The 10744-nt window shown below is 34.4% G+C and overlaps 4 protein-coding genes across 4 annotated transcripts; 3 read left to right on the plus strand and 1 right to left on the minus strand.

Annotated features, from left to right (window-relative positions):
- Nucleotides 1-1649: 1649 nt before the first annotated feature.
- Nucleotides 1650-3637, plus strand: LOC112523219 (rop guanine nucleotide exchange factor 5-like). Its single transcript, XM_025132741.1, has 5 exons — nt 1650-1832; nt 2009-2083; nt 2186-2476; nt 2555-2908; nt 3012-3637. Exons 1-5 carry the CDS (start codon nt 1650-1652, stop codon nt 3507-3509), a joined length of 1401 nt encoding a protein of 466 aa, XP_024988509.1. The 3' UTR covers nt 3510-3637.
- A 933-nt stretch (nt 3638-4570) lies between these two features.
- On the plus strand, nt 4571-5413 carry LOC112521606. Its single transcript, XM_025130558.1, has one exon. It carries the CDS (start codon nt 4715-4717, stop codon nt 5270-5272), a length of 558 nt encoding a protein of 185 aa, XP_024986326.1. The 5' UTR covers nt 4571-4714; the 3' UTR covers nt 5273-5413.
- Nucleotides 5414-5715: 302 nt separating this feature from the next.
- Nucleotides 5716-6523, plus strand: LOC112523440. Its single transcript, XM_025133040.1, has 2 exons — nt 5716-6174; nt 6259-6523. The coding sequence occupies exons 1-2, from the start codon at nt 5835-5837 to the stop codon at nt 6273-6275; spliced, it is 357 nt and encodes a 118-aa protein (XP_024988808.1). The 5' UTR covers nt 5716-5834; the 3' UTR covers nt 6276-6523.
- A 414-nt stretch (nt 6524-6937) lies between these two features.
- On the minus strand, nt 6938-8284 carry LOC112522485. The gene is made up of 5 exons (XM_025131628.1): nt 7859-8284; nt 7693-7777; nt 7458-7609; nt 7305-7371; nt 6938-7210 (listed from the first exon to the last, which is right to left on the minus strand). Exons 1-5 carry the CDS (start codon nt 7997-7999, stop codon nt 7194-7196), a joined length of 462 nt encoding a protein of 153 aa, XP_024987396.1. The 5' UTR covers nt 8000-8284; the 3' UTR covers nt 6938-7193.
- Between the last annotated feature and the right edge of the window lie 2460 nt (nt 8285-10744).

A 10744-nucleotide genomic window follows, 5' to 3' on the forward strand; every position in this document is an offset into this window, starting at 1 on the left:
TATTAATAATTTATATTAATTAAAATATAATATAAATAAATAAATAAAACAGAAAATAAAATATACACAAATAAAAAACAGAAAACAAAATGAATAATATATATTTATTAATAATTTATATTAATTAAAATATAATATAAATAAATAAATAAAACAGAAAATTAAATAAATAATATATATTAATTAAAATTTTCTTTAATTAATAATAAAATAAAAAGTAATAATCACAAAAAAACAAAAAAACACAAAAATTTATAAAACTCAAATGATTAAAACCTAATTAGGAGTGGCATTAGCACATGATAAGGGTGCCATTAGCCACCCCCTTAAATTTAGATGGGACAAGTAGTTTAAAATGTAGTTTTGGGAAGAATTGAATTCTAAATTTTAGAAAGAAAAAAATAGGAGAAAGGAAAAGTAATTTGTCGCTTATTCAAATCACCAAAAGTAAGAGTCTCAAGAGTTGAATTTGCGACCAATCTCTCTCCCCTACGGCTACATCATTTGCCCTTTAAATTACCCTTATTTTGAATCAAATCCCACGGACCCCTTAACCATTTCTTTCTTCAAATCAAATTTCAACACATTCAACAAAACCACTTCTTTTTCCCCAAATCCTGTCTTCTTCGAAGGAACACATACCCTTTTTCTTTATAATTTTGGAAGTCGTGAGCTATTTTAGCAGTTGAATCAAAGCCAGCAGTAACCCACATAACATAGGTTATGTTATTATTTATCACAGGCCTTGATGAGTTACGGTCGATAATTATCATAACAAGAAACAGAGTTCTGACAGATTTGGTTATTGTGTTTAAGGTGAAAAGGCAGAAAAAGATCTGACATTTTGGGGTTCTGAGTTGCTGGGTGAAGCTTCAGATGGAAAATTCAGGTGATTCAAGTCCAAAATATGATGGGTTTGATTCGTTCGAGAGCAGAACAACAAGTTCGAATTCGAGCAATTCAGTCACTTCTTCTAAAGAATGTTGTTCTTCCCCTACTCCTCTTGGTTGGCCTATTAGAAAGGCTCAGGTGATGAGCAAATGCTGTAATGCTTCTGATGACAAACTAAAAACAAAAACCCATTTTGATGGTGAATCTAAAACCAAGAAAATGGCTACCAAAGTTTCAGGTATGTTGTACTTTTTTGTTTCTTCGAATCATTTCCTTCATGACATTTAAAGAAAAGTGAGAGTTTGGGAAAATAGTAGGTGAGTACTTAATCAGATTAGCACAGTAGAATCATAGTTTCCTTTTCCTGTGGTTCAAATTTATGAATTATGTGTCTTTCATATTTGAATTCGAATCTGCTGGGTGTTTTAGGGATGTGTTTGAAAAAAAGTTTCAAACTTTATCACTTTTTCGATTCCATTTGCTTTTTTGTCTCCCTCCCTTCTTTAATTCATCTATTTCCTATTTTTGCTACTAATCTTGAATAGAAATGGAGATGATGAAAGAGAAATTTGGTAAATTATTGCTTGGTGAAGACATGTCTGGAAGTGGCAAAGGGGTTTGCACAGCTTTGGCCATCTCAAATGCCATCACAAATCTTTGTGGTAATTATAGCTTTTTCCCTCTAAGCCTTTTCGAGCAAACCCGATGAGCCCTTCTGCACCCGGGCCAGCCTTATTTGATGTTAATTTCATAAAACAATGGGTTTGTGTTATGTTATTTGTGCAGCCACTGCATTTGGTCAACTGTGGAGATTGGAACCTTTGCCTTCTGAGAAGAAACAAATGTGGCAAAGGGAGATGGAATGCCTTCTTTGTGTTGGTGATCATATTGTCGAATTTAAACCCTCTTGGCAAACATTACCCGATGGAAGTAAGCTCGAGGTAATTCTTCTTTTGGCTTAAAAACTTACCTAATACTACAGAAACAAGCACTAATTTGACTTTCTCGAGTCAAATCCAGTATCTGAAATCAATGTGTTAGATCATTACTACTTCAAGATTGTAAAAACCCGTATATATCGTTGTGATAACAAATGCTGCAAATTGTTCTACATTAGATCATGACCTGCAGACCAAGATCAGATATTTTTGTCAACCTTCCAGCTCTTCGGAAACTAGACAACATGCTTCTGGTTAGCTTTTAATGTTCAAACTATAATTTTTAAAATTCCTCAGGGAACCATTATTGAATCTAAAGATTTGATCTTTTTACTGTTTATGTTTTAAAATCACAGGAAATACTAGATAGTTTCACTAGCACGGAGTTCTGGTACGTTGATAAGGGAATAACAACGCCAGAACCTGATGGCTTAGCCTCTTTTCGTAAACCATTACAGCGCCAAGCAGAGAAGTGGTGGCTACCTGTGCCACGTGTTCCTGCTGGTGGTCTTCGAGAAGATACACGGAAACAGTTAAACCATAAGCGTGAATCTGCTAATCAGATTCTAAAAGCTGCCATGGCAATCAACAGCGTTTCTTTATCTGAAATGGAGGTTCCTGATTCATACTTGGATACCCTTCCAAAGGTAGAAAAACAAAAAAGATCCATGATCTTACATTCTCTTCTTTATCGTAGTACTAATACTGGGTTCTGTATTTTCTAGAATGGAAGAGCTTGTCTAGGGGACGTGATCTATCAGTATATAATCTCCGAACAATTCTCATCAGAATGTTTGCTAGATTGCCTTGATCTTTCCTCTGAACACGTTGCTCTAGAAATTGCAAACCGTGTGGAGGCAGCAATCTACATATGGCGTAAACGACCCTCTAGACCCTTACCCACCCCAAGCAGATCAACTGCTAAAACGTCGTGGGATATGGTCAAGGACCTAATGGCCGATGGGCATAAGAGGGATTTACTAGCTGAACGAGCAGAAAGCCTCTTGCTTTGCTTGAAACACCGGTTTCCTTCTCTCACTCAAACCTCATTGGACACCAGCAAGATTCAATGTAACAAGGTATCATATAATCATATTGCAAAGTTTCAGCTAGTCCTGTGTTTTGTCATGTGAAAGCTTTTGAATACTGTAATACGAACTTGCATGATTTTCTTTCTTTCAGGATGTAGGAAAGTCGATTTTGGAGGGTTACTCAAGAGTCTTGGAGAGTTTAGCATTCAACATTGTGGCACGAATCGATGATCTACTATATGTAGACGACTTATCTAAACAATCAGAGAATCGATCATCTAGAGTCAGCACAAGTAGTCACAAGAGGGTCTCAGTTTCCACCTCAAGCTCACCATACAAAACAGCTTTTGGAACTCCAAAGTTTTCACCTGGACCGCTAATAAGCCCTGCAAGAGGGGACCGAACTCCTTTCTTAACCGGCAACAGCAACAGTAACAAACCACCAAGCCGGGGTTGTGGGGTCAGACGGGCTTTAACCAACTATCTTGGTGGTGAAACAAGGGTCAGGAGTAGTTGTCAATTGCTAGAAGGTCCTGGTTGTCTTTCTACAAGAAATGCAGATATGCCGCCTGCTCGGAATACCCTGGATGGTCAACCAAGCCAAAAGGAAAACCGAACTCCGGTGAAGTCAAAGAGAACGGATCGCTGAGCCACAATTTGAAGAATGGATCAAAGGAAAGAGAGTTTATAGGGGTTTTCAGATAATATCACTGTTTATGTTTAGTTGATGATGCTAAAAGTTCACTTTCATATTCTGTTTGATTATATTTTTGTCAACGAACTTCAACTCAAAAATACAAATTTTATCATCCAAAACAGGTTTAATTTATAAACAATTAATAGATGTGAGAATATTATTAAAAACTAGAAGAGTAATAGTGCAATGCAGCAAGACACATATTAATTTTAATGTTCTATTTTATTATTTGTCTTTATCGATGTTATAATACGATTTTATATATTTTTAAAAATCAATAATAATTTTATTTTTGAATAATATATGAATTTAAAGATATCATTGAAATTTAGAAAAAAATAATAATATAACAATGTTAATGGGCTGATTGGAATTGGACCCGTTGTTTGGATCCAGGCGGTGATGAACTTACTCCACTACTAACTCCACCGACAGGTTAATTTTATAAACAATTAATAGATGTGAGAATATTATTAAAAATTATAACAAAGTAGAAATAAATATGTTTAAAATATTTTATTTGATGTTAAAAAATAGTATAATAAAATATAAATTATTATTTACATCATTTTATTTTATTTTTGCGACTGATTATGTTTGATTAAATTAATTCATAACGCATTTAAACAAATTTAAATTCCAAAATAAACTATAAATGTAATATTTTTCATCAGAGCCAAAACTTGATTTTTATCGTTTTATTGATATAAGAATGAGAACCTTGAAAAAAGACCCAAAATTGAGATTATTCAACAAATTACGGTTAAAAAAAACAAATAATTCCCTTTAATTTTGAAATAAAAATCAGTGAAATACAAAAAAATTGAAATAAAATAAATTTAATTACATAAAAAATTCGATGAATTTATTATCTTTAATTTGATATATATTTTTCTCCATTTTGATTTGATTTTTACGAATTAAAATTAATAATTTGCAAGTAGATGAATATGGGCTGATTGGAATTGGATCCGTTGTTTGGATCCAGGCGGTGATGAACTCAACCTAACAACTCCACTGACATCAGAAATCGACGCACACGCTTCTTTGTCCAAACAACACACCACACTCGCTGCGTTCCCCTAAATCGAAGCCGGGTATCTACATTCTTGTCACCACTCACAACCATCTCCAGATTAACGCCGGAAAAGAAAACAATGAACGTTGATGGCGGAGAAACTAGCCGATTCGCCACCACTATCCACATAACAGCCCTTGATGGTATCGTCAATGTCAACTCCTTGTTCACGCTAGCGGTTTTCATCGGGCTAGCTTGGCAACCTACCGACCCCCGTAATAGCCTCGTCAATGATCCAAATTGTGTAGCTGGTCAAAAGATCGCCGAGAACCTTATCTGCTTCCATGTCTACTCCTTCAGCTCCTTCCTCTTCTCCAGCCTTGTAGCTTTGAGTCTCAAACAAGCCATCCGGATAGCCAAGAACTCGTGCGAGACTCGTCGGCTTATGATCTTCACTTTTGACATGTGTCACATTAACAGGAACGCTCTTCGAGTCGGGTACTTGATTTCTGCAGCGGGTTCGGTTTGTGGGTGCGGATTCTTAATGATGGCTCTTGTTAATGTGGCTCAGATCAAGCTTGGGACTTTGGCTTGTGGGAGTTCGCACACTTACGGTGCTGTGATTCCTCTTGTGACTTTTGTTCCTTTGGGGCTTTTGATTTATGTTTTCTTTGTTTTGTTTGCTTTCACTCGTTAAATCATATTAATTTGATATTTGAATGATTATAACTATGTTTGAATCTGAATCTTTTTAGATGTTTGTGTTGGGTGCTACGAGTCTTTTAGGCAAGAAATCTTGGAGACCCAACTGAGATCATGCTTTGTCACCATTACAACATCTGGCATTCAATTTGCTTTCGGTGATATATTATTGTTTTTGTGAAATGAAGAGTGTTTATATGTACAAGTTCTTAGGGATAATGGGGTGGTTGGTGAGATGGGGTTTTGTTGAGAGAAAATGTCCACTCTCTTGCGCAGATGACATCTGTTCAGTGGAACATCTTGAATTCTTGTTTAAGGGGTCCTATAATGATTGTCGTAGGCTCATAACATAATTAACTGGAACATTTAGTTGTATTTTAATGGTGCTAGTGATGCAACAGACAACAAAAAAGATGAGTTCTTGATGGTGCTTCCTCCATTCAAGATAGTGTAAACTACGTGTAAGCAACTTTTATACTTACTAAACCAGTATAAAACCCCATGAATCTGCAATTGGTTTCTGCATTCTGCTCAAGGATACAAAGAACTTAGAGAACATGGAAGCTTCAATGAAATACATATGCCTGTTGGGGTTTCTTGTGGCTGTTGTCATTGCTGGATTGAGTGAAGTGGATGGAGCTGGTGAGTGTGGGAAAGCGAACCCTGATATGGAAGCGTTCAAGCTCGCTCCTTGTGCATCAGCTGCGCAAGATGAACATGCTTCTGTTTCTTCCAGTTGCTGTGCTCAGGTGAAAAAGTTGGGGCAAAACCCGAAATGCCTCTGTGCAGTTATGCTGTCTAACACTGCCAAAAGTTCTGGGATCAAGCCCGAGATTGCCATGACCATTCCGAAACGATGCGACATAGCTGATCGTCCTGTTGGTTATCGATGTGGAGGTTGGTTTCATGATTCTACTGCTTTTACCAACTATCCGATCTTCTTTCTTTAGGCTGACATGGTTGAAATTTGTTTGTTTGCAGCTTATACATTGCCTTGAAAGCTACTGGTTTCCATGTAAGTCATGTGGATGTCTACAAGTTGTACCAGTGAGTATGAAATGTGTGTTGGCTGATTCTTTCTAGTCAAGGGTTTGTTCTGCTCATGTGTTTAGTAAATAAATTACTGGTAGTTTGATTATTGTGTTCCAAAAAACTTCCATATATGTTCTTATTTGGTGTCTCTTGTTGAACCTTTATATGATCAATATATGGATCTTAAGAAAAGCAATGTGAATTTTGCATTTCATTTAGATATGTTTGGTACTATAAGATGGTGGAATGTGGTTCTTGATAGCAATCTCTTGGAAGCAAGTTGGCTACTTTTGAGTTAAAGAAGATACCATGCTACTTCATCTTATGGCACAAAAATGCCATTGTTCTATATTCCACGATTATTGAACGTAGATATCATGGAATCAGATCAGCTGGTGCGTTCCCTCTTGGATCTAGCAGGCTTAAGGAGGCCTATGTGTGACAGTATGGTCCGACCTAGAACCAGGTTTGATCCTTGGACATAACCCAACTTTAACTAAGCCAGGCTGGCATTATCGATGGAGATAAGAGACTGGGGTAACGACTAGAAAACCCTGGTATCTTTCGGGTTAAATGCACCAAAAATGCATATTCTGTCAAAGATAACAGAATAATATAAATCTTAGTTGGGAGAAGTCAAAAACCGTCTTAATTAGGTACAGAAACAAGTCGCATACTCCATACTATATATAGATGGATCATTTGGAGATATACATAGACACCTTTGAAACTCTAACTAAAGAAAGGCCTTTAAACAAAGTGACAAACAGACATGAGGACTCTTGAATGAGCACAACATCAGCTCATGTACAACTTTCATGAAAATGAAGACCCCACAAGGAACACCACAACCCAACTTTACCGTCTTCCAACTCCCAGTTTATTTAGTAGTAGAGAGAACCTGTGGGAAAACACAAACAAGATCTTAATTTGGGCCAGAAACTATGCAGGCAGCATTGCTTTATTGCAATCTTTATGCATGATGAAGTTGTTACCTTGCCACCAATTTCCCCTGGAAGCACTGCTCCCGTTTGGATCGTCGTCTCCTCCATCTTTCTTGAACTAATTAAGCAAAAAGCATATTAAGACATTGTTAGTCTTAACATTTAGTTGCTGAATATATAACAAAAAAAGGTGAAGATGCTCACAGTATGGTGAGGGCGACTGGTTTGGTGGTTTGGAGAATAAACTTCTTGGCCACCATAATAAATGGATGAACTCAGATAGCTTGGTTCTACTGTTTCATTTTGGTAAATGGGATTCCCTTGCTTTTCACCATTGCCTCTTTGTGTCTTGTAATCTATTATTGCCAAAATATGAGGTTATTGATAGAAGCCATATGTAAGTAGATACATTAATTATCTATAAAAAATTTATACCAACCTGGTGCTGAATGCCTGCCATTTCCATATTCCTGTTTTTTGGATGATCCTGTGTTCTTAGAGTGGGATGAGTCTCTTCCTAGACCCTGACATAGAAACAGTAAAGGGTGAGGCTACTAAATCATTTTGTTTGTGAATACGACGATGAACTAAAAACGCAAATATACCGTGGAGGAGGGACCAAAAACAGAGCTGAAAAGGCCCGAGGAGGAAGAGGAGGTGGAGGTGGAGGTGGACGGCGAATCCTTTGGGCCAAACAGATTCTCGGTAAACGAAGAACCTCCGTGTTGCGGCTTGCGGTGATCCATTATGAGTTGATTATTGAGTTCCAGATTGTTTGATGGGATTATCAAGGATGGGGGAAAGAACACGTCGAGTAGTGATGAAGAAAATGAAAGGGGGATGGGGGTTATTTATAGGGGCCACAATCATCATATGTATTTACTCAATTCAAGACGACACTTCACCCATAGCATATGCTTCGGCTTCGCTCACCTCCTTTTTGGGTTCATTTTAACAACAAACAGATAACCGTATCTTTTATGAAATTATATTTTTGGAGGGATCCAAACGTTAGAAAAGCCTTGGACCACGAATTATTTGGTTGGTCTGAGCCGGAGTAAGGAGCAGCCAGAGCCATGAACCGTCCAACCCATGTCCATCACGTGTAGCCGGTAGGGTGAGGTGGGACCCAGGGTTGAAATTGGGAAGATAAAACGTCGTTGTCGCATTGTCCTCCCCAACTTGGGCTTATTCGGATAATGCTTGGCCGCCACCTAAACAGTTGACCCCCCCACTCCAGATTCTACGTGTTTTCAAGTTTACAACATGCATTTTCTTATAACATCGAGATCAAATCAAATAATATTATTTAAAAAAACTTAATGGATTTTAGTATTTTGAATAATTAAGTTTTTGTATAATTTTTTGGAATAAATAAATCTTTGAACATTTAAAACATGTTAAATAACTTCTTAGACTTTTTAAAACCTGTCAGCTACATTCTTATAACATATACAACTGATTAATATGGTAAAATAATGGAAAAATTCTGACAAAAAAACCAATGAAATTTTATATTTTGAAGGATTAAGTCTCTAAACATTTTTTGAACAAAAAAAAAAAAAAACACTTACATCTATAAAATAAAACAAGATTTACTAAAACTTACATTTAAAGAATAATTGATGAAATTTATTTTAATTAAAACTAAAATATATTCTATCAGTGATTTTTCAAATAAAAAAAATAAAAAAGGATTTAAAAGTAATTATTGATTAAATTTATTTTAATTAAAATAAAATATTTCGTATGTGATTTTTTAAATTAAAAAATAAAGAAAGATTTAAAAATGATTACTGATGAAATTTATTTTAATTAAAAATAAAATATACTCCGTTGGTGATTTTTCAAATTAAGAAAATAGAATTAATTAAAATTCGTCGCTAATCCGTCGGTAAAATGATATCACCGACAAGATTCAAGCACGATCTTTCACACTTATGAACATGTTATTGTGTTCGAGCATCTGACGGTAGTCAGGTTAGTCATCAATTAGATATAAATAATCCATGCATATATACCAATGAACACTAACGACGAATTTTAATTAATTATGTATTTAGTTAAATTTTATCGTTAACTCGTCAATAATTTAATCAAATTATTTTCTATTTTTTTAATTTAAAAAATTACCAACGAAATATATTTTATGTTTAATTAAAATAAGTTTCATCACCGATCCTTTTTTAAATTTGAGAAATCATATACGAAATATATTTTATTTTTAATTAAAATAAATTTAATCAGTATTCTTTTTAAATCCCTTTTTATTTTATTTAGAAAATCACTGACATAATATCTTTTATTTTTAATTAAAATAAATTTCATCAATAATTTTTTTTAAATGTAACTACTTTTTTTGTTCAAAAAATGTTTAGAGGCTTAATCCTTCAAAATATGAAAGTACATTGGCTTTTTTAAGACTTTTTCCATTATTTTATCACATTAACCAGTTTTATAGGTCATAAGAATGTATGTAACAGATTTTAGAAAGTCCAAGAGTTTATTTAACAGATTTTGGAATCTCCAAGTACTTATTTGTTCCAAAAAACTGTCTAAAAACTTAATCATTTCAAACACTAAAGTCCATTAGGTTTTTTTAAAACTTTTCCCTAAATCTTAATATTAAAGTATCGAGCACAAAAATAATAGATACCAAGTATTTAACAATATATAAAAATGTATTTAGTCTACTCTTCATAACATTCCTTATAAATGATCGTTAATTAAATTGGAATATTCTGTTAGTAATTATCAGGTATACGGGTCAGCTTGTCATATCTCGACTAATTTTATAAAGTATGGGAAAACAACCAGAAAAATTCCAAGTATTTGATAGGACTCCAATTAATGATCTATTGAAAAAAGCCTAAAAATATTAATTAAACTGAAACATCTATATATATCTATAAAGCAAAATCATGATAGGTTAACGTGGCATCTCCTCGATGCAAATATCCTATTTTTCTCTTTTTTCCACATTTTGACTTTTCTTTCTTAGTAATTTTGCAAATTAATGTTTACATTTAACTCAAAAACTCTTCCCTTTCTCTTGGTACGTTTCAACTTCAATATTTAAATCCAATTAATTTTCACATTTAACTCAAAAACTCTTCCATTTCTCTTGGAACGTTTCAACTTCAATATTTAAACCCTTCAATCTTTGGTTTTTTTTTCATTTATGTGTTCTCCAATTCCATCTCCATGTACGAGCTTTAAATTACTGGTACGCTCTCCCCTCTTCTTTTCCATCTCTCATCTATGACAGAAGAGTATACACGAGTTTATCATTATATGTAAGAAGGCATTGGAACTTGGATTAAGAAGAAGTCTCCATTGAGGCTTTAGAATTTTGTGAGAATTTTGATTGTTTTTGTTTTTGTTGTAGATTCACTTTTGTTTTTATGTTTTTTATAGTTTTTTAATTTGTAATTTTGTAAGAAAAACACCAACAATAAAATGACATTTTTAGGCATCGCAATCTAATTTTC

The sequence above is a fragment of the Cynara cardunculus genome, assembly GCF_001531365.2.
Source record: "Cynara cardunculus var. scolymus isolate 2C chromosome LG 1, CcrdV1, whole genome shotgun sequence".
In the NCBI taxonomy this organism is placed as follows: Eukaryota; Viridiplantae; Streptophyta; class Magnoliopsida; order Asterales; family Asteraceae; genus Cynara; species Cynara cardunculus.